The 25436-nt window shown below is 44.9% G+C and overlaps 4 protein-coding genes and 5 pseudogenes across 5 annotated transcripts; 3 read left to right on the top strand and 6 right to left on the bottom strand.

The window, feature by feature from the left end:
* Nucleotides 1-1203: 1203 nt before the first annotated feature.
* LOC6606648 lies at nucleotides 1204-3341 on the bottom strand (annotated as a pseudogene).
* Nucleotides 3342-5265: 1924 nt separating this feature from the next.
* On the top strand, nucleotides 5266-6976 carry LOC116802670 (annotated as a pseudogene).
* Nucleotides 6977-7309: 333 nt separating this feature from the next.
* On the top strand, nucleotides 7310-10049 carry LOC6606651 (protein VAC14 homolog). Its single transcript, XM_002031415.2, is given in 10 exon segments — nucleotides 7310-7487; nucleotides 7556-7706; nucleotides 7770-8000; nucleotides 8070-8535; nucleotides 8588-8914; nucleotides 8976-9084; nucleotides 9148-9320; nucleotides 9323-9443; nucleotides 9507-9749; nucleotides 9806-10049. Coding segments are annotated over 10 exon segments (2061 nt in total). The 5' UTR covers nucleotides 7310-7389; the 3' UTR covers nucleotides 9948-10049.
* A 134-nt stretch (nucleotides 10050-10183) lies between these two features.
* LOC116802669 lies at nucleotides 10184-12196 on the bottom strand (annotated as a pseudogene).
* A 215-nt stretch (nucleotides 12197-12411) lies between these two features.
* LOC116800174 (F-box only protein 9-like) lies at nucleotides 12412-14206 on the top strand. 2 transcript variants are annotated; one of them, XM_032727036.1, is made up of 3 exons: nucleotides 12412-12635; nucleotides 12700-13418; nucleotides 13480-14203. In XM_032727036.1, the coding sequence occupies exons 2-3, from the start codon at nucleotides 12718-12720 to the stop codon at nucleotides 14117-14119; spliced, it is 1341 nt and encodes a 446-aa protein (XP_032582927.1). In that variant the 5' UTR covers nucleotides 12412-12635; nucleotides 12700-12717; the 3' UTR covers nucleotides 14120-14203. The 2 variants fall into 2 exon arrangements, with proteins under 2 accessions (XP_032582927.1, XP_032582928.1); XM_032727037.1 differs by lacking the exon at nucleotides 12412-12635 and having other exon boundaries at nucleotides 13480-14206.
* On the bottom strand, nucleotides 14173-16059 carry LOC6606654 (programmed cell death protein 2-like). The gene is made up of 3 exons (XM_002031418.2): nucleotides 15885-16059; nucleotides 14724-15817; nucleotides 14173-14665 (listed from the first exon to the last, which is right to left on the bottom strand). The coding sequence occupies exons 1-3, from the start codon at nucleotides 15990-15992 to the stop codon at nucleotides 14410-14412; spliced, it is 1458 nt and encodes a 485-aa protein (XP_002031454.1). The 5' UTR covers nucleotides 15993-16059; the 3' UTR covers nucleotides 14173-14409.
* Nucleotides 16060-16260: 201 nt separating this feature from the next.
* Nucleotides 16261-23101, bottom strand: LOC6606655 (UNC93-like protein MFSD11). Its single transcript, XM_002031419.2, has 4 exons — nucleotides 22900-23101; nucleotides 17794-17963; nucleotides 17267-17724; nucleotides 16261-17198 (listed from the first exon to the last, which is right to left on the bottom strand). The coding sequence occupies exons 1-4, from the start codon at nucleotides 22984-22986 to the stop codon at nucleotides 16603-16605; spliced, it is 1311 nt and encodes a 436-aa protein (XP_002031455.1). The 5' UTR covers nucleotides 22987-23101; the 3' UTR covers nucleotides 16261-16602.
* On the bottom strand, nucleotides 19129-20692 carry LOC116802672 (annotated as a pseudogene).
* Nucleotides 23102-23559: 458 nt separating the features above from the next.
* LOC6606656 lies at nucleotides 23560-24868 on the bottom strand (annotated as a pseudogene).
* Nucleotides 24869-25436: the final 568 nt, after the last annotated feature.

Here is a 25436-nt window from a genome sequence, read left to right as displayed (position 1 = left end):
GCTGCCCCGGAACTATACTATCCATATATAAGTGTTGTTTGTCCAACTAAACAGGAGATATACGTAATAACTATACATATATGGAGGAGCAAAGCCAATTAGAAATCGAGCGACTCTTTGCGTGTAGGAAAGTTCCAACTTCAAGTGAAATGTTGTCAAATGAATCATCTAAGAATGTGCACTTCGGCTTGTCGAAGGCGAAGCACTTTTTCATGATTTTTGGAGTACTAAAACGATCCAAAATTTGAATATTCATATATGTCATCTTATATTAGGATTGCAAATCCTGAGCGGAATAAACTCCATGCTTTTATTTAATATTAAACACACTTTTTAATGTTGTCACAGATAGAACTAGCCTAAATCATGGAAAAGTGCAATCCATAATCTTAACTTAGCTCTAAGTATCATATGTAACCTAGAAAACTAGCAAACCAAATCTACATAAAGAGTTATTGAAAATACAATTACGCAATCGAAATTATGTATGAACAAAATATGGAATGGAAGAGAATTTGTAGCTGACGTTATGAATTTTCATGCAGAAGACAATCTAGTAATGGGTAAAAAGAATGAACTGCGAACAACCAAAAAAAATGACAAGCTGCAGGAAATTTCGCCATTCGCTGCAAAAACGATTCACTTATTTCAATTTAGTTAGTTCGTTCCATTTCGAATCCCCCTCTCTCCTGAGTTGCGACGACTTTTGTGATAGTAAAGAAATTGATTGTACTTCTAGTGATGGCTTGCATTGAGTAGGAATGCATCCCGTCTAAAATCTGTACAATGTAGGTGTATCTATTTAGGGTCATTATCGCTATGTATTCAATGTACTTGCTGAACTAAAATATTGCAATTAAGTGTGAAACTAACGTGTTTTAAAAACAATTCAATCGACATTTTGTCTCAGAAGACTTCAAAGCAAAGTTTCGAATGAGCATTCCGAAACTAAGAATGCGATTAACTTTATTAAAAAACGTCATGTATACTTTTAATAATTATTTTCTTATTTATTCAATTAATTTACTTATACTGCTTAAGAGTATGCATTAATATTATTTTGCTATTATATGTAGTCAAAGCAATGGGTTGCTAAATATAAGTATAATACTATAGTTGGAGCATGTACATTTTTCTATGGCACTCAACTATTTAGATCACTTTTAAAAACATAATCCAGGAACTGAATAATTTTCTTTTGGCTTAGTCGACCTCCTCCACTGTGGTCCAGAGTAGCCGCCAAATCCTCGGCCTGTTGGCCGCAGTTGGCTCCCGGTCCACCAGCTGCTCCCGCTTCCCGCTCCCTGCTGATGCATCTTGGTCATGATGGGGGAGCAGTGGCGAGTGAGCTCCTCCATCTTGTGGTCAAACTCCTCCTTCTCGGCGGTGGTGTTGCTGTCCAGCCATCGGATAGTGTCGTTGCACTTGTCCAGGACGGAGTTTCTTGTCGGCCTCGGTCCAATTTGCCAGCGGGTGCCTGCTCCACGGACTGCTTCACATTGAAGACGTAGCTCTCCAAGGCATTTCGAGAGGTTATGCGCTGGCGCTGCTTCTCGTCCTCGTCGGCGTACTTCTCAGCCTCGTTCACCATGCGATCATCTCGGCCTGCGAGAGGCGTCCCTTGTCGTTCTTGATCGTGATGTTCTTGGCCTTGCCCGTGCTCATCTCCTTGGCACTGACGTTCAAGATTCCATTGGCGTCCAAGTCGAAGGTAACTTCTATCTGGGGCACACCCCTTGGTGCAGGTGGAATGCCGGACAGATCGAAGGTGCCCAATGCATTGTTGTCCTTCGTCATCGCACGTTCGCCCTCATACACCTGGATGGAGACTCCGGGCTGGTTGTCCGAGTACGTGGAGAACGTCTTAGTCCTGCTTGCACGGAATGCGCAGTTGCGCTCGATCAGCTTGGTCATTTACACCTCCAACGGTCTCAATTCCCAATGAAAGTGGGGGCCACGTCCACCAGCAGCACGTCCTGGATCTTGCCGCTCTGGTCTCCGCTGAGGATAGCGGCCTGCACAGCAGCTCCGTATGCCACTGCCTCGTCTGGGTGATGGATAGGTTGAGGTTCTTGCCGTGGAAGAACTGCTGCAGCAGACTTTGCACCTTGGAATGCGAGTGGATCCGCCGACAAGTACGATGTCGTGGATCTGACCCTTGTCCATCTTGGCATCGGTGAGGGCCTTCTCCACAGGCTGCAGGGTGTTGCGGAAGAGGTCTGCGCACAGCTCTCGAACCTTGCGCGACTCACTTTGGTGTAGAAGTCCTGACCCTCAAACAATGCGTCGATCTCGATGGTGGCCTCCGTGCTGGAGGAAAGTGTGCGCTTGGCCCGTTCAGCTGCTGTTCTGAGGCGACGTAGGGCGCGAGGGTTGGAGCGCAGATCCTTCTTGTACTTGCGCTTGAACTCCTCCGCCAGGTGGGTAACTAGCCGGGTTGTCAAAGTCCTCGCCGCCCAAGTGTGTGTCTCCGGCTGTGGAGCGCACCTCGAACATGATCCCCTCGTCGATGGTCAGGATGGAGACATCGAAGGTACCGCCGCCAAGTCGAAGATAAGCACATTGCGCTCACCCTTGAGATTCTGTCCAGTCCGTAGGCCAGTGCTGCCGCCGTGGGCTCATTGATGATGCGGAGCACATTCAGGCCGGCGATGTGACCAGCGTCTTTGGTAGCCTGGCGCTGGAGTCGTTGAAGTAGGCTGGAACTGTGATGACTGATCCGTGATGCTCTCGCCAGATACGCCTCCGCCGTCTCTTTCATCTTTGGCCAGCACCATTGAGCTGATCTCCTCGGGGGCAAATCGCTTGGACTCACCCTTATACTCCACGCCGATCTTGGGCTTTCCGCAGTCGCTTACCACTTGAAAGGCCAGTGCTTCATGTCTTCTGCGATTTTGGGGTCGTCGTATTTACGGCCAATGAGTCGCTTGGCGTCGAACACTGTGTTTCTGGGGTTCATGGCACCTGGTTCTTGGCCGGATCGCCGATCAGGCGTTCGAATCTGTGAAAGCCACGTAGGGACGGCGTGGTGCGGTTGCCCTGGTCGTTGGCGATAATCTCCACCTTGCCATGTTGGTAGACACCCACGCAGGAGTAGGTGGTGCCCAGATCGATTCCAATAGCAGGCATTGTGTGTGAGTTTTCTTCCTCGGTAACGACTTGTTCAAAGTATTCAGAGTTCTCTTCTTGTCTTCAATAATTACTTCTCGGTTGATTTCAGTAGTTGCAGTTGATATAGTTGGTTGCTGGTTACTTTAAATTGATTCACTTTAACTTGCACTTTAATGCAGATTGTTTGTTTAGCTTGTTCAGCTGCGCTTGTTGTTTGCTTAGCTTTCGCTTAGCGATGTTTTCACTTTGCTTGTTTGAATTGAATTGACGCTCTGGGACGAAGCGGCTCTATTTATACTCCGGCGCTCTTTCGCGAACATTCGAGGCGCGCTCTCTCGAAGCAACGAGAACAGTCTTTCGTTACTGTGTGACAGAGTGAGGGAGCTTTAGTGCAGAGAGGGAGAGCACAAAACGATGAGATAATAACGGCCAGAGAAATTTCTCGAGTTTTCTTTCTGCCAAACAAATGACCTACCGCAACAACCAGTTTGTTTTGGGATTCTAGAAATTTCGCTTTATTTTGGAAATTTCTTTATAAATACGGCTGCTTAAATAACTTATGTTAAAGATAATCGAAGCGCTTTGTTATGCGAATGTACATAGCGAATGCGATTTATTTATTAGTTTGATAAAGACAATTGTATGCAGATGATTGTAATCACATAGATTTACGTACATATGAATGTTTGTTTTACAAATGGATGAAAAACGTATGCAAAAACAGAGGAGGCTTTTTTGAAAACAATGTAATGCAACTAAACTTTATTACTAATCTTTGCGAAGGGTCATCTTTCTATTGTAAGAAGCGATATGGGCCTACACCCATATGTTAGCGCAGTATTTAAATTTAAACCAATTTGAAATTGAATTGGACCTGAAAGAGGCGTGGCAATGTTTTGATGTAAATAAGACCTGTGCTGGTTAGTGCCACAAGGTCTGTATTTTTGGTCTCATCTTTCTAAGATTTGTAAATATGTCAGAAATAGTTGAATTTTGGACTTTAAAGGTAAAAATAAAGGTTCTTGCTAATTAAACGCAATTTTTTATGAAATATAATTAAACAATATTTATTTTACTTATAAATCAAAAAACAAATTAAATATTCTTAAATATACAAGAAAATAAACAACAAATTCCAAGTTTAAACACATTTGACACTGTATGTACATAGCATTTAGTTTCCAAAGCTGCCAATCACCTACATACATGTACGTACATAATTAATTTCAATGAATCTAGTACACATTTAGATGCTTACATATGTAAATTAAGTCGCAACTAATTTCTTATACAGTTTCCAGACCTTAAAGGTCTATTATCGTATATTAAAACAGAAGAAAGTCCATTAATAGTTTAATTCATTAACTAAAATAATCTTTAATGTATGCCGGAGCAGACATTTATTGGTTTAAAAACGGTGGGCATTCGCATAACAAAGGCGCTTCGATTATCTTTAACATAAGTTATTTAAGCAGCGTATTTATAAGAAGTTCCAAAATAAAGCGAAATTTCTAGAATCCCAAAACAAACTGGTTGTTGCGGTAGGTCATTTGTTTGGCAGAAAGAAAACTCGAGAAATTTCTCTGGCCGTTATTATCTCATCGTTTTGTGGCTCTCCTCTCTGCACTAAAGCTCCCTCACTCTGTCACACAGTAAACGAAAGACTGTTCTCGTTGCTTCGAGAGAGCGCGCCTCGAATGTTCGCGAAAAGAGCGCCGGAGTATAAATAGAGCCGCTTCGTTCCCAGAGCGTCAATTCAATTCAAACAAGCAAAGTGAAAACATCGCTAAGCGAAAGCTAAGCAAACAAACAAGCGCAGCTGAACAAGCTAAACAAACAATCTGCATTAAAGTGCAAGTTAAAGTGAATCAATTTAAAGTAACCAGCAACCAACTATATCAACTGCAACTACTGAAATCAACCGAGAAGTAATTATTGAAGACAAGAAGAGAACTCTGATACTTTGAACAAGTCGTTACCGAGGAAGAAGAACTCACACACAATGCTGCTATTGGAATCGATCTGGGCACCACCTACTCCTGCGTGGGTGTCTACCAACATGGCAAGGTGGAGATTATCGCCAACGACCAGGGCAACCGCACCACGCCGTCCTACGTGGCTTTCACAGATTCGGAACGCTGATCGGCGATCCGGCCAGACCAGGTGGCCATGAACCCAGAAACACAGTGTTCGACGCCAAGCGACTCATTGGCCGTAAATACGACGACCCCAAAATCGCAGAAGACATGAAGCACTGGCCTTTCAAGGTGGTAAGCGACTGCGGAAAGCCCAAGATCGGCGTGGAGTATAAGGGTGAGTCCAAGCGATTTGCCCCCGAGGAGATCAGCTCAATGGTGCTGGCCAAGATGAAAGAGACGGCGGAGGCGTATCTGGGCGAGAGCATCACGGATGCAGTCATCACAGTTCCAGCCTACTTCAACGACTCCCAGCGCCAGGCTACCAAAGACGCTGGTCACATCGCCGGCCTGAATGTGCTCCGCATCATCAATGAGCCCACGGCGGCAGCACTGGCCTACGGACTGGACAAGAATCTCAAGGGTGAGCGCAATGTGCTTATCTTCGACTTGGGGCGGCGGTACCTTCGATGTCTCCATCCTGACCATCGACGAGGATCACTGTTCGAGGTGCGCTCCACAGCCGGAGACACACACTTGGGCGGCGAGGACTTTGACAACCGGCTAGTTACCCACCTGGCGGAGGAGTTCAAGCGCAAGTACAAGAAGGATCTGCGCTCCAACCCTCGCGCCCTACGTCGCCTCAGAACAGCAGCTGAACGGGCCAAGCGCCACACTTTCTCCAGCACGGAGGCCACCATCGAGATCGACGCATTGTTTGAGGGTCAGGACTTCTACACCAAGTGAGCCGCGCAAGGTTCGAGGAGCTGTGCGCAGACCTCTTCCGCAACACCCTGCAGCCTGTGGAGAAGGCCCTCACCGATGCAAGATGGACAAGGGTCAGATCCACGACATCGTACTTGTCGGCGGATCCACTCGCATTCCCAAGGTGCAAGTCTGCTGCAGCAGTTCTTCCACGCAAGAACCTCAACCTATCCATCAACCCAGACGAGGCATGGCATACGGAGCTGCTGTGCAGGCCGCTATCCTCGCGGAGACCAAGCGGCAAGATCCAGGACGTGCTGCTGGTGGACGTGGCCCCACTTTCATTGGGAATTGAGACCGCTGGAGGGTAATGACCAAGCTGATCGGCGCAACTGCCGTATGAGGCGAACGTGCGATGACGAAGCGACAAACAATGCTTGGGCACCTTCGATCTGTTCCGGCATTCCACCTGCACCAAGGGTGTGCCCCAGATAGAAGTTACCTTCGACTTGGACGCCAATGGAATCTTGAACGTCAGTGCCAAGGAGATGAGCACGGGCAAGGCCAAGAACATCACGATCAAGAACGACAAGGGACGCCTCTCGCAGGCCGAGATTGATCGCATGGTGAACGAGGCTGAGAAGTACGCCGACGAGGACGAGAAGCAGCGCCAGCGCATAACCTCTCGAAATGCCTTGGAGAGCTACGTCTTCAATGTGAAGCAGTCCGTGGAGCAGCACCGCTGGCAAAATTGGACGAGGCCGACAAGAACTCCCGTCCTGGACAAGTGCAACGACACTATCCGATGGCTGGACAGCAACACCACCGCGAGAAGGAGGAGTTTGACCACAAGATGGAGGAAGCTCACTCGCCACTGCTCCCCCATCATGACCAAGATGCATCAGCAGGGAGCGGGAGCGGGAGCAGCTGGTGGACCGGGAGCCAACTGCGGCCAACAGGCCGGAGGATTGGCGGCTACTCTGGACCCACAGTGGAGGGAGGTCGACTAAAGGCAAAAAGAAATTATTCAGTTCCTGGCTTAAGTTTTTAAAAAGTGATATTATTTATTTGGTTGTTACCAACCAAAGAATGTAAATAGTTAAAACATAATTTGTTAGTTTTAAGTTAGCAACAAATTGATTTAGCTATATTAAGCTACTTGGTTAATAAAAATATTATATTTATTTAAAGATAATTGCTTTTTATTGTCATTGAGTGATTTGCTTAAGAACTCGTTTAATCTGTCCTCGAGATTGTAGACATTACTTAAATTAAATGAAAATTATTTTTTAAATGCGACGGAAATTTGGCGCCGAAGCGAAAACAATTAAAAACACGAGTTGGCATCCCTAGTAAACAGCTGTTCGTGAAGATATGCAGAGCAATCCAAAAACCCGCCTACAAATATTGTTATTTTGATTAGATTACGGATTACAGAATGGAACCGCCGTACGCCCCGCTTAGTGAGTCCTGCGCCAAGGCGCTGGGCGACAAGGTGTACGAGAAACGTAAGCTGGCCTCGCAGGAGATCGAGAAGTGAGTAGTCCATGAAACAGCCACCGCCGAGATTCGTCATCCCAATTGGTAAATGCACTCTCCGCCAGAATGGTCACGGAATTCAACAACAAAAACAACTCGGCCCAGATCCGCAAGCTGATCGAAGTGCTGGCCACGGATTATGCGACATCACGGGACGCAAACCGAAGGAAAGGAGCGCTTATCGGTCTGGCAGCCATGGGTTTAGGGCTGGGCAAGGTATGTGTGACCATTAGTCATCGGAAGCGTGTTCCCTTTTCAAGACTTTGTCTACTTTTGCAGGATACGGGCAAGTACGTCCAGGGCCTGGTGACGCCCATCATGACCTGCCTGTCGGATCCGGATATCCGTGTGCGTTACTTCGCCTGCGAGTCCCTGTACAACGTGGTGAAGGTGGCCCGCTCTGCGATCATTCCCTTCTTCCCGGAGCTTTTCGCCGCACTATCGCGACTCGTGACTGATTCCGATCAAATGGTCAAGGACGGCAGCGAATTGCTGGATCGCCTGCTAAAGGTAGCTACCCTTAGAATTTCATTTAATCTCAAAAGAATCAAAGTTATTTGGTAATTACCCTACTTTTAGGACATTGTCACGGAATCGTCGCAAACATTCAATCTGCAGGCGTTCATTCCTTTGCTGAGAGAGCACATCTATGTGAAGGATGCGTTTGCCCGTCAGTATGTGATCTCATGGATATCGATCCTAAATGCCGTTCCGGATATTAACATGGTCAACTATTTGACCGAGATCTTGGACGGACTCTTCGTCATGCTCGAGGACAATACGCTTGAGATCCAGCGCATGTGCGAGACCACAATTAGCCAGTTCCTGAAGTCCATAAGGAACGACTCGTCATCCGTGCGTATGGAGGATACTATCAATACACTCATAACGCACGCACAATCGCCCAATGAGCTCATCAAGTCCATTGCGATCACCTGGATACGGGAGTTTGTCCAAATATTTGGCCCCAATGTGCTGCCGTATGCAAGTGGCATATTCACGGCGATATTGCCGTGTCTGGAATACAATGTGGAATCGAAGAGGAGTAAGCAAATAGTTCCATTAGAAAGCACACTCTTAACCCATTTAATCTAAAGGTATTAAAGAGTGCGCCGTGTCTGTTAACAACTCGATGATGTTGCTCGTTTCGACCAAGGAGCTGAAAACGGAGACAGTGGCCAAGATTGATTTGCGTTCGATTATGGACGTTCTTTCACAGTATCTCACGCACAATTCGATGCACACAAAGATCGCAGTTCTAAAATGGATCCACCATCTATTCACCAACTTTCCAAACGAAATGTCCGTGCATGCGAGAAACCTGAACACTAATCTATTGTCAACTTTGGCCGACAACTCGGATGAGGTAGTCCTTCAAAGCCTGTCCGTTTTGGCGGAAATCGTAAATTCTCAAGAGAGCAGGGGTGAGAACATATTCCTGAAATACTTTTAATCAATATAATAACTAATGCTCTCTTCTTACAGAGCTTAACGATTTTAACAAATCGCACTATCGCGAGTTTTTGTTGAGCTTATTGAACCTTTTCAGCGAGGAGAAACTTATACTGGAGAACAGAGCCAGCCTTATTATTAGGTAAACCCATTACAAATACTTACTTTCATTAAATATGCCCACATATAACCATATCTTTTAAAGAAAACTCTGTGTGCTGCTGAATGCGGAATACATTTACCGCACCTTTGCCGAAATAATTGCGGAGGGCGTGCCCAACTTGAAGTTTGCTTCGACGGTTGTGCGCCTGCTGAACATGATTCTACTAACCTCAACGGAGCTATTCGAATTGCGTACGAGCCTGCGAAATATATCCAACGGAAGTCAGCGGATCTCTTTCAATGCCTCTACAAGAGCTGGGCCCACTGTCCAGTGTCCACTCTCTCCTTGTGCCTGCTCACCCAAAGCTACCAGCATGTGTCCCGCTTGGTTACGCTATTGTAAGTGCTTAATACGTAAAACTCCCTTAGTTTATTGAATGTGTATATATTATTATTATGCAGTGCCGATGTTGAAATCACTTTGGAGCTGCTGACCGAGTTGGACAAACTGGTTCAGTTGATAGAGTCTCCCATATTCGCTCCATTGCGTCTTACGCTTGTTTCCAAAGCGAATAACTGCGCGGATGCACAGTACTTGGCTCATGCCCTGTTTGGCATCCTGATGCTGCTGCCGCAGACGGAAGCATTTGACACGCTTCGGAATCGTTTGCAATGCGTGCCCAACTACTGGGGTCACGATCCTGTGTAAGATATTTTTCATTTACTGAATACTTTCAATGCAACTTTTCTTTAATCCGCAGGGATGAACGCAATTCACTGGAGTACAAAAGTGGCATTGATTTCGATGCCTTGGAACAACATTTCATTAAATTGCAGAAAGCCCACCGCGAGCAGCGTATTGTGCACCGGAAGCGGAGTGTAATAACTCCTGAAAGCAACTAGCCTTCTTTTATGCATACCTTATTTATATAGCCTGTGATTCAGTGTGCAGTCCTTTCGTTCGCATATGTGTGTTTAATAAATTTGAGTCTAATATACTTTAAACTGTCGGCAGTAACCATAAAACGATTTTCCAAGAAGATGCTGATCGTAAATGTTTGAAAAATGCATAGTCTTAGTTTCTTCAAAATGCGTCTCGGTGGGAAAAAATAAACTTCTGAATAAATAAGACAATCATATTCTCTTAAGATTACAATTTATTTAAATTTACGAATACCCGTTGGCAGCGTAGTGCAATGATGCTGATACATTTGCAGTAGGAAGATGGTATCGTCTAGGGTCAGTTCAGCTTTTGACAAGGTCTTTATGCGATTTTTCACCTTATTTAGGATCTCGCACTCCGGTGGCGTGAAAGTCTCAACAATCTGAAATGGCAAGGAGCGGCTTATAATGTACTTCTTATCAACCTAAATATTATATACCTCTGCGATATATTCGTCCGTCTCTCCACGTTCCTTCATGGCCTCTACTATGCTGTCCAGCCTTTGTGATTTATCAATTAGGCCCTTGTGTTCATTTTTTTCGAAGTTAGATCGCTCTATTGTGTTATAAAGGGATTTGTAGCTGGCATCGAGCAGCATTCTCACGGTCTGAAATGCATGAATAACATTAGAAATAGAAGAGGAACTTTTCCTCGACCACACTCACATCTTTCTCCCTGACCTGGAAGAGGTAAAATGCTTTAGCCGGGCCATTACTGCCTCCGCCAGGCTTCTTAATAATCTTGACATGAATAAACTGTTCCTGGAACAAATTATACGCCAGCGACTTGGCCTCTTTGGATGGTATCATGGCCTCCTTTTGCAGGTCCTCCTGCTCTATGTATTTCTTGGACCGAATCACTCGAATATTCGGGCTGCCTTTGAGCCAAATCGCTCCGTGATGACACATTCCACACAAGCAAAGGCTAGCGACTCGAAGGCATGTTCCATATCCACTACGTACACACCTCCACCCATGTCTCCCACTCTTCGAAAGAATCCCAGTGAGTCTTCAGCTAAAAATAAGACATTATTTTAGATGTATTCATCCGTTTTTTTTTCAATTATACTCACTCAATAGGCTTATGTACTGGTCCAAGTACTTCATAAGATCCAGGTTATTCGATTTCCTTTCAATAGCCTGTTTAATTTCCACGAAAGTTATTTGATTGGAGAGTTTCTGCACAAAGAAATATATATGTTATGAATTTTTGAAAAGCACAATGTTTGTCTTGAAACTCACTCTTTCCCACGGATCAGTTGTGTTATACATAATCTTCAATATGAATCGAAAGCACTCTGCAGCATTTTCACCCAGTTTTCGCTCAATTGCATCCACCATGATGGTGTCCCGGAAGTCTTGATGAAAGCGATCGTGGTTCAGGTTCCACACCATGTGTGAGTCCTTGGCCTCCGCCAGAGTGGCTTCTCCTTTTTGTATCTTGGCCAACAACTGAAGATCAATATTGGGATGCCTAAAGAAATCGCACTCGTTGGTCTCGAATTTCGGCACATTCTCATCCTGGTCGTCGCCCACCAGCAGTTCTGGTCTCTTGATGATATAGTGATCGGTGATCATTTCGAGAAAGGTGTTGCGGTAGGACTCCGGACTTTCTGCCTTGTTTTCATTCTCGGCTAGGCATTTTAGCAGAATTCCAGTTGCCGTATCGGATCCAGAATTAATCAACTCCTCCGAAATGGAAGCACCCACATTTCCGTACTTGGTTTGCACCAGGTGAACGTAGCTGAGAAAGTTACCGAGCACATTTTAAAACATGAAACTGCAGAAAAGATATACGATTTTACATACCGCGGATACCTTAGAAGGCAGAGAACATCCTCGCGCCGGAGGGCGTACTCCGCAGGAAGGGGTTTGCCTTGGAGGCGGTAAAGTCCACCAGTCTGAACTTGACCAGCACCGCCAGCGCGAATGCTACTTCCTTCCTCGACAACTTGGTGGCACTGGTGATCTGTCCCAGGGTCCTCGTGGTGGCCGAAAAGAGGCAGTCGGCCACCGCCTGCACCACCTTGCCGAAGCACTGCTCCAGGATGGCGGAGCTCAGATGGGAGTAGTCGGCTGACATGGTTCCTAAAATCAATTTTAATAAGCCATTTTAATTGTTAATAACACATTTTACCTGCTGATAGTGCGAATCAAGCGAATGAGCAACCAAAACAAAACAGAACCGCGTTGAAGTCAGCTGGTTTTGAATATTTATCGAATATGCATTTGAATGCTATCGATTTTCAAATTGATCTTTTGTTATTGTAAATATCTTAATAGAATTCTAATTAGAAGCACATTCAAGCAGAATTTCGCTATTAACTAATTGGAAATATATCCTTTTTGAGAATTGACAAAGTATGTAAGTCAATGTGACCGCAAGCGTTTAAAGGAATACCTTAGTAAACAACTGCGTGCACACTGTAAGCAATAACATTGGTGTAAAAGTGTTCTCGTTTGCGTATTTGAATAATCTTAATCTTGGGGTCTTACCAATGGCCACATGTTGCTCCCAGTTGCGTACGACTACGAAATTCTGGGGTGAAGCCCGCGACCAAAATCAGCAATACGCGCGGCCCTTTATTATAAGTTCTATTTCGTTCCCAACTTCCATACCTGTCCACGTCGAATACTAAGATCTTTCAGGTTAGAAATTGCGTTAGATAAATGCGCAGATGTCTATAATCTACGATCTGTTTGGCATTCACAGACTAGCTTAGCTCTTATCATGTCGGATGTGGATTCGGATGGCGAGCAGCCAGGCCGGGAAACGGGCACCAATGCACTGGATGAGTTCCGGGAGAACTGGCAGCGGGAGCTGCAGGAACACACAACAAACACTGGATCCAGGAGCCGTTCCGAGGCTGGTGATCGCCTCACGGCTGCCAATTCCAATCTCAGCGAGGCCGATCTACTGCAGGCCAAGGCGGAGAGCCTCTATCGGACCGCTGTGCAGCTGGAGCAGCGTGGCAAGGTCTACGACGCACTACCCTTCTACAGGAAGGCCACCCAAATCGTTCCGGACATTGAGTTCAAGTTCTACGAGCAGCAGAAGCAAAAGCTCAGCAACGATGTCAGCAAAAAGTACCTGAATCTGGCTAACGATTTGGCAAAGCAACTGGATCTGGGTCAGTCGGATGCTACGCAGAGTGGAGAGGAGATCGTGGACAACCTGTACGAGAAGTTCCAGCACGACTTGCGGCAGGAAAACATTTACAAAGGCAAGATGATAGCGTCCAGCCGTGATGCCAATGTCCTGACCACCGGTCTGCACTTTGCCGACCTGCCGCCCGAGATTGTGATGCGTATCCTGCGCTGGGTGGTTTCCGCCCAGCTGGACATGCGCTCGCTGGAACAGTGCGCTGCTGTCTGCAAAGGTTTCTATGTCTACGCGCGGGATGAGGAGCTCTGGAGGCTAGCTTGTGTCAAGTAAGCCACTCTTTCCAATAACGCCTAAGATTCAATGAACCTATCTTAATTTTGTTTATAGAGTATGGGGCCACAACGTTGGTACCTTAGAGGCCCAGGATTCGGATGTAAGCAACGTCTACCACTCCTGGCGGGACATGTTTGTCCGCCGAGACCGAGTTCTTTTTAACGGCTGCTACATCAGCAAGACTACGTACCTGAGAATGGGCGAGAACAGCTTCCAGGATCAGTTCTACCGTCCTGTGCAACTGGTGGAGTACTATCGCTACATTCGCTTTCTGCCCGATGGCAAGGTGCTGATGATGACGACTGCCGATGAGCCGGCGCAAGGTGTATCCAAACTGAAGCACGTGCACAACGTACGGGCGGAAATACTTCGGGGTCGCTATCGTCTCTTCGGGAGCACAGTCACTCTGGTGCTGCAAAAGTCGCAGCCGCGTGGACTGGTCCACGTGCGACAGAGACGAGGTAGTATCATGCCAGTGGATGAGGACTCCTCACAGTTCCTAATCGAGCTGCGAATCGCAGGCACCACCAAGCGCCGATGCGCCCAGTTGGTTTGGTCACATTACACGCTCGTGCAGAAGCGCAACAAGGTGGACATCAGCTCCGAGTTCGATTTGACCGAGGCCAAATATCCGGCGCTGAGGTTCTCAACTGTGAAGAGCTACCATCTTGATGCCGATGCACCTTTAGCTTAGGTCAATTAGGATTATGATGGATTCCTGCAATTTGGAAATAAAACAATATGTTCTGAAACCCTTTTAGAGGGGGAGTGGAAATAACGAGATATTATTAGCAACTATCCTTTTTGGAGTGTCTAAAAGCTTACAACGTTCTTAACAACTAGAGCATAAAATCTTCCTAGGACAATCGAGAAGCTTAGCTTTATCTCTGCAGTTTGCGTTTAAAATTCGTTGCACCAGTCTGCAACCGTAGCAGCTACAGCGAATGACTCTAATGGCTTTGGGATATGGCCGTGTATGCCACCTTAAGTTTCAGACTGAACCACAATATGTTCGTAGCGCATCAGGTCGGGTGTGTCCCAGCAGCTCTTGAGGCAGGTGAAGACCAGCACGTTGCCAAACTCGATTGGTGCATTGGAACCGTTCACCTGAAACCGCAGCTTGGGAATCAGTGTGGGCAGCAGCTGCACCTCGCAGATGGTCTCTCCCTTGCAATTCTGACACTTGGGCAGAGGTTCCGTCAACGGGGCCACCAACAGCGGAAGCGCATCCCGAGAATATCTGAAGCAGAACAACTTGGGTGAAAGGATAGCTAAGAAGGATAAAGTGCAATGTTTACCTCAACAGCTGGCCCGGATTCTGATGGATGGTAGTAATAAAGTTGTGAAACACCAAGTCGCCATGGGCTGGTAATGCCTTCTCATAGGACTCGTGCTCATCGCTCTGCTCTGCTGATCCAGATGCACCACCGTTTGGTGACTGACCCGCATTCTCGTCTCTCAGCTTGTACTCCTGATACAAATCACGAATGTGGTCTATGGACAAAGCGCCTCCAAAGTTTTCGTACTCCTCCACCTGGGTCTTGCTCTCCACATCGACGGCAATGTAGTAGGACTTTAGCGTTAGGTCCTTGATCTGCGACAACGCACTGGAGGTGTGCTTCAACAAGGCAATCAGGTCGCGTTCCGGCTTCTTAGGCGTGTCGACCAGCACCAGATCCGTTTCGGGGCCCTCGATCTCAGCACCAATGGCCGCTGAGGCGGCACTGGCTCCTGCTCCATCCAAACTGGGAGCGGCGGCAGCTGCACAATTAGCATTTGGATCATCGTCGGCGTTTTGGGGCGAAATCATGTCCATTTGATGAAAGCCAAAGATCAGGTCGTTCTCCAGCGAAGTGCTCTCGTCCTCGTCGTCGTCATCATCGGCGGCAATCTTTACCTGCTCAAGCTTGGCTGGTTCATCCATTTGGATGTCCGACTTGGCATAATGCAGGGCATTCGGTCGCACATTGCCATTTCGTTCGTTCTGCTCGTCGTCCGCGGTAATGTCCATCGCCTCGTCCAATGTCACGGATATGGTCTTGGCCGGTTCGGTAGCTCCACCACTGCTGTCGCCCCAATCGTCCGCTCCACTACACCAGCTGATAGCCTGCAATCCGCTCGACTTTCCCTTCTTTTTAGAGTTCTGCTTCTTAGTGGGCGTTGCCTTCGGCGAGTGCTCACTGATCACCTCGTATTGGTGGTCCAGGTGCTGGGTGCGAACACAACACCAGCTCATTGAATTCTGAGAGCAGGCGGGGCTCATGCATCCAAAAACGTAAAGGCTGCGATGGAATTGGGAGCGATCCAGCGGCGCATACATTTGCACGATCAGCGGACGCACTGCACCGCACAGCGGGCATGACGGAATGGTCACCTCGTGTCTGGGCCAATCCTGTGGGTAAAAATCAATTTCAATTATCCGCTGCCTCGATTGAAGTCGATGCAATCGCCTATCTTACGGGTGTGCCGCCGATTTTGTTGGTGCAACTGTTCAGGAACTGCTCCTGCTTGGCCGTAACCTCCTCATCCTCGTATCCTAGGTACACAGTCGACTTATTCTTGGCCATTTTTCATGGTTTCATCCAAGTTTTTCAAAATTGAATGATTTCTTTTAGGAATGGGCGAAATGAGTGCTCATGGGCAGACAATCGATAGTTGCACATGGTACTATTGATTTTTAAAGGAATCGAATACATCGTAATCGAGTGTGTGCGAATTTCAAAATGTAAAATCTAGGCAGTTCAAAAATAAATCAAATAGTTGAAAAATGATCACCAATAATATTAGCAAAAATATTTATTTTAACTATTTATAATAACTATTGTTTTCTTAAAATTCGTTATATATTTCTTTTAATACTCCAAATTTGTGGTTTACTAGCTTATATTTGCACAATCGCCGCTTAAAATAAATAAACGCACATATACAATACACACATATAAAAACATAGACAACTAGATTACAATTACGTTTTGGGAATGCCAACATTAAAATACGTATATTTAGCAACATTAGCGCGCAACAACACTTATCAGTTATTGTCTAGGAAGACGACGCAGTCGCACGGATTTCAAGCATTCCGAGGAATTTAACAAACGCGGATAAACGGCCCTAGCCCTAGAGTTCTAACGTGAACCTGCATATAATACTCTAGACCCTATGAGTCCCCCGCCGGAATTACTTCTCCAATGCCTCCTGCTCGCGGTGCTGCCTCTTGAAGCCCCACTCTACGAAGACGAAGGCGATGGTGCCAATGGTTCCCATGACCACCAGGATGCCCAGCTGCACGTACAGCCCGAAGTGCGAGGAGTAGAAGAAGCTTATGGCCGCCGCCACCGACTGGGTGAACTTGAACAGGGCAAAGGCTCCCACGGCATTGTTCACATACTCTCCGCCAAGCATCGAGTAGATCTGAGTGTTGAAACAGGCATCGCCCAGGCCCAAAAGGAAGGCACACACCAGGGCGATGCTGGCTCGGGGCGGGTCCAGATAGGATATATCGGTGGTATCTTTAAACGGTGCACTGTTCGGCAGGTTGATGAACGTCATGAAGAAGGCTGCCATGTGCATCACATAGCCGGCAATCACGATGGGATCGCGTCCGTATCTCGTCGTCTTGTTGCCCAGTATGCCGAAGAGTCCTCCTCCGAAGACCTCGCCGGCTCCAATGCATATGCCTACCAGGCCAACGATCTCCTTCGGTGTTTCGGCTATTTTCGTGGTGAATCCAATCGCTGATCCAAAAACTCCGCTAAAGAATGACAGTTCAAGGCCTAGAAAGATAAGTTTAAGCACTTAGTATCTCTGATTCCATTCCATTTTGCACACAATCCAACCCAACCTGTGTAAAAGAAGGCCAGACTGAGGAGCAGCATCTTTTTGGTAAGGAACAATTGTCCTGCGGACTTCAATGCGTATATGGCCTGTCCACAGCCCGTGTGCTTCTGCTCCAGCTCGTTGTCGTGCTCGGCATTGTCGGCCATGAATCTCAGCGCGGCCAGGAACACGATGCCCAGCACAGCAATCACCGTGAGCACGCCGATGACCAGATTCCGTGTCTCCTTGTCGATGCGGGTCTTGTCCTGGAACTGATAGTACACGAACAGATTGCCAATGAACATGCTGCACTGCAGCAGGGCCCAGAAGACGCCAGAGTTACGCGAAATCGTCGAAGATTCACTGCAGCGTGCCAGATACGTTCCCTGTCCCGTCCAGGTGATCGAGGCACCCAATCCCAGCACTGCGCTGCCCACGTACAGCAACACCGTCGACGGGAACATGAACGTGATCATGAAGGCCCTGCAAAGGGTTTCGAATATTTTAGGTAACAAAATGTATGAGCCGGAGGGTTGGGGGCTATATACTCACGTATAGGTCAGTGCTCCCACGACCATGGCCACTCGTGGTCCGGTGAACGAAATGAACGAGGGTGCCAACCAGTTGGACAGCGAGAAGAACAGGTAAATGATGGCCAGGCTGGTGTAGCCCTCACCCTTGAAGGTATCATCTTCCTGGGAAATGCTATCCAGTATGGTTTTCTACAGATTGAGATATCGGAACGAAAGGTGAAGCGATTAGCATTTTGGTAACGTGCCGGACACATTTTTTGACGATTGCATGCCAATGAACCGACGGCCGACGCATTTGTTTAATGTTTCTCTTTAAATGTTATACGATAAACGTGTTCTCGGCTCAAGTACGCATCATACAGGTATTTCCTGTCCGGATACGTTTTGGAGGCACAATCTCCTTAAAATAAAACCCCAACCAAAGCAGATCGAACTGATATACAACTAAGTGAATTGTTATCTGCTTTTTTTATTTTTCGGATTAAATATCAAGCATAATATATTTATAGGTTTGGGTTCTGTTAATCATACATCTATCTCTAAACAATCTAGTTATGAAATCTATCTTTAAGATATCTTATGCTAATGACACTTCCTGAAGTTCAGTGATCAAAGAAAGTTTGATATTGAAATTGAAACAGTTTCCTATATTAAAAACTTAATACTTCATATATCTCATACTCTTTGGTGCTTTGAAAAAACAACTGCAGCTATTGAAAAAAAATGAATATGTATCGACTTGGATCTGCAACCAGATTCAGGGTTAACTTTACAATTCTTGTGAATGTCAATGGAAAATTCCAAGCTGCATTTGCGAAACATGTTTGCGTTCGAGTCGAAAAATTTTCCATTCCAAAGGACGCATCTCGGCAAACGTCAAGTGATATCGTTATCTGAGCGAAAAATTCTGATTCTGACTCTGACACGATTTCGAATTCGATTTCCATTTGCATCAATTAAGTGGCGCTGCAAATCTGGTCCGGTCCTCGTGCCCATTTTGAAGTCCAACTCGAGAGGTGGCACTGATAATGCTTTTAAAGTGGCCCATTGAAATATAGCCATTAATGAGCAAGTGAAAGTCGAGAAATTAAGTGTCTGCAGTCGAGAAGCGGAACTGAATTGCCAGTTAAAACGTTCTGTAACCCTGGGAGTTCAGGAAGTGTTTAATAAATCTTTCTATGGAAAGTGGTTAAGTCTGTTTGGTATTTCGAATGAACGAAAAAAACTAACTAATGTTTATGGCAGTGTTGTAGGGTAGCATAAAAAGCAAAGTGTTATAAGCGATCGTAAGGCGGTGTTTCAAGTGCAGTTATTCCTTATCAGCACCATATAGCTCAATGAAAATTGTTGATGATTATCAAATCGACGGACATAAAACCGAGAATTGGGTCAAGTTTTGAGCAAACATGGCCCAAAAGAAAGTCGAAGTGCAATAAAGAAAGCACGATGCGTACGCGGAATTGCAGGAGAATGCGCTGAATAACTTATTCAAGTCGATCGTCACATTGCTTTGTTTATTTATTACGCAAAAAAAAAAAAAAAAACTGGCACAACGACTCGAGAAAAACTTTAAAAATGTGAAACGAGTTTTGTTTGGAATTTCTATGCAAAGGGTATATCGATGTTTGCTTGAAGCTTGCACTCGTACCTAATTTCATTATATACTTAAACAAAATTGCCACATTTATTTAAGATTTTGTTTTATTATTGTAATATTTAGGTAGGCAAAATATAAAATGTATTCAGTACATTTTTGGCTTTGTTCTGAAGTGAACTCAGCTTTATAAAATAGTTTCTTTGACTTGCATTGGATTGTATAGAATATAGACCTTATTCCTCTTCTGCTCTGTTTCATCCTTTAGCCACCGAATTCCATCATATATATCTCGTGTAAAATCTCTGGAAGAGTTTATCCTTTCATTTGGCAAACTTAATGTTGAGGGCGCGGCAGTATTCCTCGATTTCTTCAAGTGTCTTGTGGCCGGTATCGTACGGACTAAAGTTAATCCCCTCATCGGCGGCATGCGGCAGGACACTCAGTTTCTGACCTCGGGTGATGGTGAACTCGGCTGCGTCAAAGAGCTTCCGTTTCATTTCGAAGGACATGCTACCCGGTTCCAACGAATCCGTAGACGATTGATCTTCGTCGCTCACCACTTCAGATAATGTTATGGATTTCAATCTTTCGATCAACGTCGATTGATTAATTCTCTTCGCGCCGTGGGCATCGGCGTATCCGATCCCTTGGTCTTCAGGAATCCATAGGTGCGAGCATCCACCTTCTGTATATCGCGTTTAACATTGAAATTGATGCCTTTCATGGAGTATCGAGACATTTTGTTGGCTAAGTTGTGCTTTTATATACATATATAAATATATAGAATATATCAAATTCGAAAATAGCTTTGATGATATATTTTTCAGGACTTTCTAGGTCGATTTCAAATACGTATCAACTGAAAGACAACAGAAATACAGACGGCATATTTTCAAATTGGAAATCATAGCATTGCTAAGTGTTTGCTTGCATCATCTGACTTTTGAAAATGTTACAACATTATTGGGTAAATTCCCGAGTTTTACCTTTATAGGGTATTCAGTGTTGGTGGTCTCACTAAGCTAGACTTGATTTTCCGCTCTTTTGGCCAGACATTGCTGCACCCGAACGCCGGTGGAGAAGGTGGCATTTTTAGTCAGGCGGGGATCGGGTGGCTCCGTTTGGGCCAGTGAGCGGTGGTGGGCTCGTCGGCGCACACCCACTTTTCGGCTTGTTGTTGTGCAACCGGCTGTTGTTGGCTATGCTTTTTGTCTGGGCGCAGGCGCTCCGCCCGCTGCCCCCCGTCGCCATCCCGGCTTCTTGGCCACACTGATGTGTGCATACAGTACACATGTTGGTCAACCTGGCTTACTTTATTGCTGACGTGGCCTGAGCCTGACGACCAACATACTGCTGTGTGTGGGCCTGTGCGGCGGCAGCGAACTTGTAATTGCAATTGCAATGACATTGAAAGACGCTTTGCGTCGGGCATTCGGATTCGATTGCGCAATCAGGTGGAAAGCGGATTTGTGAAAGTGTTCTGCTGGCCGGATGGCCTGCTGGCCACTCCAACTATTGCACCATATGAGCCAAGGACTTCTCGCTTGAAAATTGCTCTCTAATAGACACGGAATACGGGCACACGCTGGCCGATCGATCGATCGATTGTTGGTCTATAAGTTTGGCTTACTGCACTCGAAGAAAATATAGCTTCGTTGCTTGAGTTCCGGATAGTAATCAGTTTAAGAATGTATTATAAAGCCAGCTTTAAGTTTCTTAAAATCAATTGTTTTTTGACCATTTTTATTTCAAGTTAAGCTTATTTTTTATATGTTTATATAAATGGCTTAGCTCTATCCTAAGTCCACTTATTTGTACTGTGTAGCTATAAGTTTAGCTAACTACGCCAATGCACGCCCTGATTGGAATTTACTTTTGCTTTTTTTTCTGCTGCTGCCGTAGTAAATTGTTTATAAAGCGAAATACCAACTGGAGGGCAGGCAGGCGCACAAAGACAAAAAAAAAGGTTAAAAATAAAGTAGACAGAGGAAAAGCAAAATATAACTTTAGTTGAAATTACAACTATTCATTCAGTTTTGCATCAGTTTTTTGTGGCACCTATCTATCAGAATTGATAGTGCATTGAACCATAACGAAATGCTTAAAAAACGAGCTGTTTGCAAACAACATAATTATAAAGAGCGTTTTGGTGGCCAGTTTGGAGTTCGAGTTTCGCACAAAACCAAAAAAATCAGACAAAAAAAAACCGAATTTAATGCGTAAAAGAATACTTTTCGCATACCCGACAATCCAGTTGGTTATTGAATCCCAACTCACGATCTGTGTTGGCATTTCATATATGCATATAGTATAGAAATGTAGGTACATAAGGCTGTTTTCTGGTTTTGTTTTCATTTGCCTGCTGTGTGGCCTTGATCTTACGGCTTTTATTACTGACAATAAATAACCATCGAAAATGCCGTTATAATGCAAGCAGTCAATGAACGCGTCCATGAGCTTATCTATGTATGCCATTATTAGCAATAAGTGTAATCCGCTGTGTTTATTTGCAAATATTAATTAGGTAATCATTGTCACTTCGATTAGAGCGACGCATTGGAGTATGACCCCCTTAAAATCCGCCTATGAATGGGATCCCTATCAGCTCAGAACTAATATAGCTTAAATAGAGCGGATTGCTATTATCATTAATGATTTATACTTCTTTGTTAGATCTATATTTTTGTTTGGAAATTCATCACTGAAATGACCATTCCGTCATAATATAAAATGTTCCTTAACATTTTTATACATTTAATTTCCATATTTAAGTTATGACAATCATAACGTGCTAGCTTTAAATCAGTTTGAACCCACGGGTTGTGGGAAAACAAGTGTAAGAAAGTTACAATAGACCTATTCCCTTATTGGGGTCAACTTTCTGGCTTCACGACTCCATAACGAACGATTGTTCTCAATGTTTAATGGTTTCCATTGTTCCACAAATATACATAAAATAGGATGAAGGTGTGAGTGGCGGAGAAATAATTTGAGGGGAGTTATAAATGCCTAATTCAATTCGCCTATTGGGGTCAACTTTTCCGGACTTGTACTACACACATTACTAACGATAACTGCTCTGCGACGAATGATGCGTTTACAAGTGCGGCGAGCACTTCTTATCAATTTAATTTTACACAGCGCACAATGCCGCCGAATGAGACTGGTGACCTTTGGAGCAGGCAGTACATAAATCGTTATTGTAATAAGCAACTCCTTGCCACTTTACACCGCCACAAATCAGGGGTAATTTTCGGGCGAACAAATGGGGCGGCAATGAATGTGATGGCGGCAATGTTATAAACATCCTGTGACGCGGGTTGAAGTGGGCGTAGTTGGCGCACTTGTGGGCGGCAAGGGCACTGCGATGTCTATTGGCAAGGACAAGGACGAAGGTCCAATGGCAAGGATGTCACAACAACGCCCACGCATACACACAGCGTGGGAACACACACAGAGAGATAAGAGAGATAGAGAGAGAGAGAGAGAGAGACGGATGGACTGAGAGCGGATAGAGCAATGACTTACCTCGATGTTACACATGGTCTGGAATGCCGTAAAGACGAACATAAAGCCAAAGCCCAGGATGAGTATCATCAGGAATTTGAAATCCATCCTGCTGTTGCGCTATATCTTTTCCAATCACAATAGAACCGAACTCAATTAACTTGCCGCGCACTTTTGCATTTGCGTTTGCATTTGCCGACGTAACCAGAGAGGGGGAAGGAGGAGATCGTGGCGCGAACTGCAACTCTCAGTAGGCAGATGCAACTGAACGTCTCAGTTCGGCACTTATCGCAAACACAATTAAACAAAATGCAAATGCTTAAATAACGATTACACATATAAATAAAAATACGCAAAAACACAAAACTAAATACTGAGCAAAAGGTAAATGCAATCTTTACGCGCCGAGGACCGACAGTTGAATGGAAAAAGACTTCCAGAGGCAGCGCGATAATAACAGATTTCCAAGAACCGAAGTCGTGCGAATTTTGTATACCCTAACACACGAAATCTATATTCTGAACCGATTAATTTATTACCATGTTTCAGCTACCTATTGACGATTAATATTAATTAATTAATACTATTAATTAATAACTTCCAGCAAATTATATTTTAGGTACCTAAAATCAATGGACTCTCATTGTATTAGAACATAAAGAGAGGAGAGAAAGAAATGTGTATGTTCACGCGAACCGACTATCGATATATCGATGCCTGCGCGGGTATTCGATTAGTTTTATTAAATTGAAAATTATTTATAAAAATCATAATTAGGTGCGCTCGGCACTCTTCTAAAACATCGGATGGCTGGGTTGTTTGAATATCCAAATTATTTTCAAATGTTTCCTGAACTTCTGAATTCTCCACTACTCTTATTGTTTTCTTGATACTCATAACTTGTTGGATTTTCACGTTATTTGATTCTTTTGCTGTGGCTTGGGAAGGAGCTGAATGTGCGCCACGGATTGACTCATTGTGGATTGCAGGCATAATGTACTGCCGCATAGTCCAACCACGGAGGCATCCTCCGCATCCGATTCTCCTCCAGAGGTATGGTAAGCTGGCCTAACGTTCAAGCCGATGGGCGCAGCGCGACAACTTGTGCCACTAATTGAAGCTTAGATCCTCCCTCCTCCTCCTCCTCCTCCACATTTCCTTCTACATCCATCGCCGAGGTGTTGCTACTATTTCGGTCGGGGTCTCAGGATCATTCGCTTTTTGATCCAATCTTAATGGTGCATCGGTTTGGTATAGGACCATCCCGGTGATCCGAATAGTATTTGCACGTTATTGCTATGCCAAATGACTTTGTGAACATCTTAGGTCGATAACCGAAGATTCAGTACTGGTGTCGCCATTTCTGTTTCTTTAAACTTCTGGGCTCGAGATTGTTGTGAGTTGGGGTTTCGTTTCTGCTGAGAACGCCGTTTGTGTTGGTGCGCATCCGCTTGCGCATCCTGGTTATCTCAGATCCAGACAGAGAGTCCTCAGTCAAGATCTTGCTGACGATTTCCAAGGTCCAAGCGCCCGATAGGGCGCTTTCGACGCTGCAAATTGAACATTATTGTTAGCTTTTTATTTAGAATTTATTAAGAATATCCCTTTGGATTGCATTGATCATACCGCATCCTGGCCAGTTCGTCGCATTGGTTGTACCAGGATTGCCCGGCGGATGTGGAATGGGATTGGGCATTCCCAACCGGCAAACACAATGGAGCTAAGCGCATACTTAGACACTCCCAGACGCCGCACTATGCCCAGCATGGTCAAGTTGGCCAGCGACTGCTTTATGCCTCATCTATATGCTCGACCGGAACGCAGTTCCGCATTTGGAACTTCACCTGGTCGACGATGTCATTGGTGGAGACAAAATCGGTCCGTGAAGATTGAAGAATGCTAATCGCCTTGAAAACGTTACGGTTCACCTTTTTGGGTACTCTAAATTCGTCCATTTGAAGACCAATACAATAATTTTGTTTAGGCATGTGTGTTTGTGTGCTCCGGAGCGTGGCGTGTTTCACTTTTGGGTTTGGGAATCAACTGAAGGAAAGTGTTGTGGCGAGCATTGACATTTTCAGTTTAGAAAAGTCTTACTGGGATGTTTTTTTCCCAGAGGCGTTTTCCCATTTATTTAATAACATTTAAAGAAATATCATATGTATAGGTGAAAGTGCTTTTAGTGTTCTAACATCGATCGTTTATTATATAGTTTATATATATTAGTTCCTTGATAATTCTTGTTGTTTTGGCTTACGCTAAATACTAAAATCTTTCATTTGCAGGTATTTCTTTTTCTTTGAAGCGGAAATTTTCCTCCATTTGTATAATTTTTTGTTTTTTTTTTTTTTTGATTTAACTTGAAAACTTTATCTCAAATACAAAGTGATTTCGAGATAACATGAATGGAAAGCTTCAATTGCCGTCTATGTACATAAAATCACAGGTATTAAGCAATTATATGCGTGTATAAATACAAAGTTAGTTTGGCGTCTCCCCATAAAAAGAGCGAAATAAAAACATTTCGGAGCTGGTTTAACACAGACGGTATAAAGTTT

This window comes from Drosophila sechellia, unplaced genomic scaffold (assembly GCF_004382195.2).
Source record: "Drosophila sechellia strain sech25 unplaced genomic scaffold, ASM438219v1 U_2, whole genome shotgun sequence".
Taxonomy (NCBI): domain Eukaryota; kingdom Metazoa; phylum Arthropoda; class Insecta; order Diptera; family Drosophilidae; genus Drosophila; species Drosophila sechellia.
The sequence above is the reverse complement of the archived record's forward strand: the minus strand, read 5'-3'. Positions and strand labels throughout refer to the sequence as shown.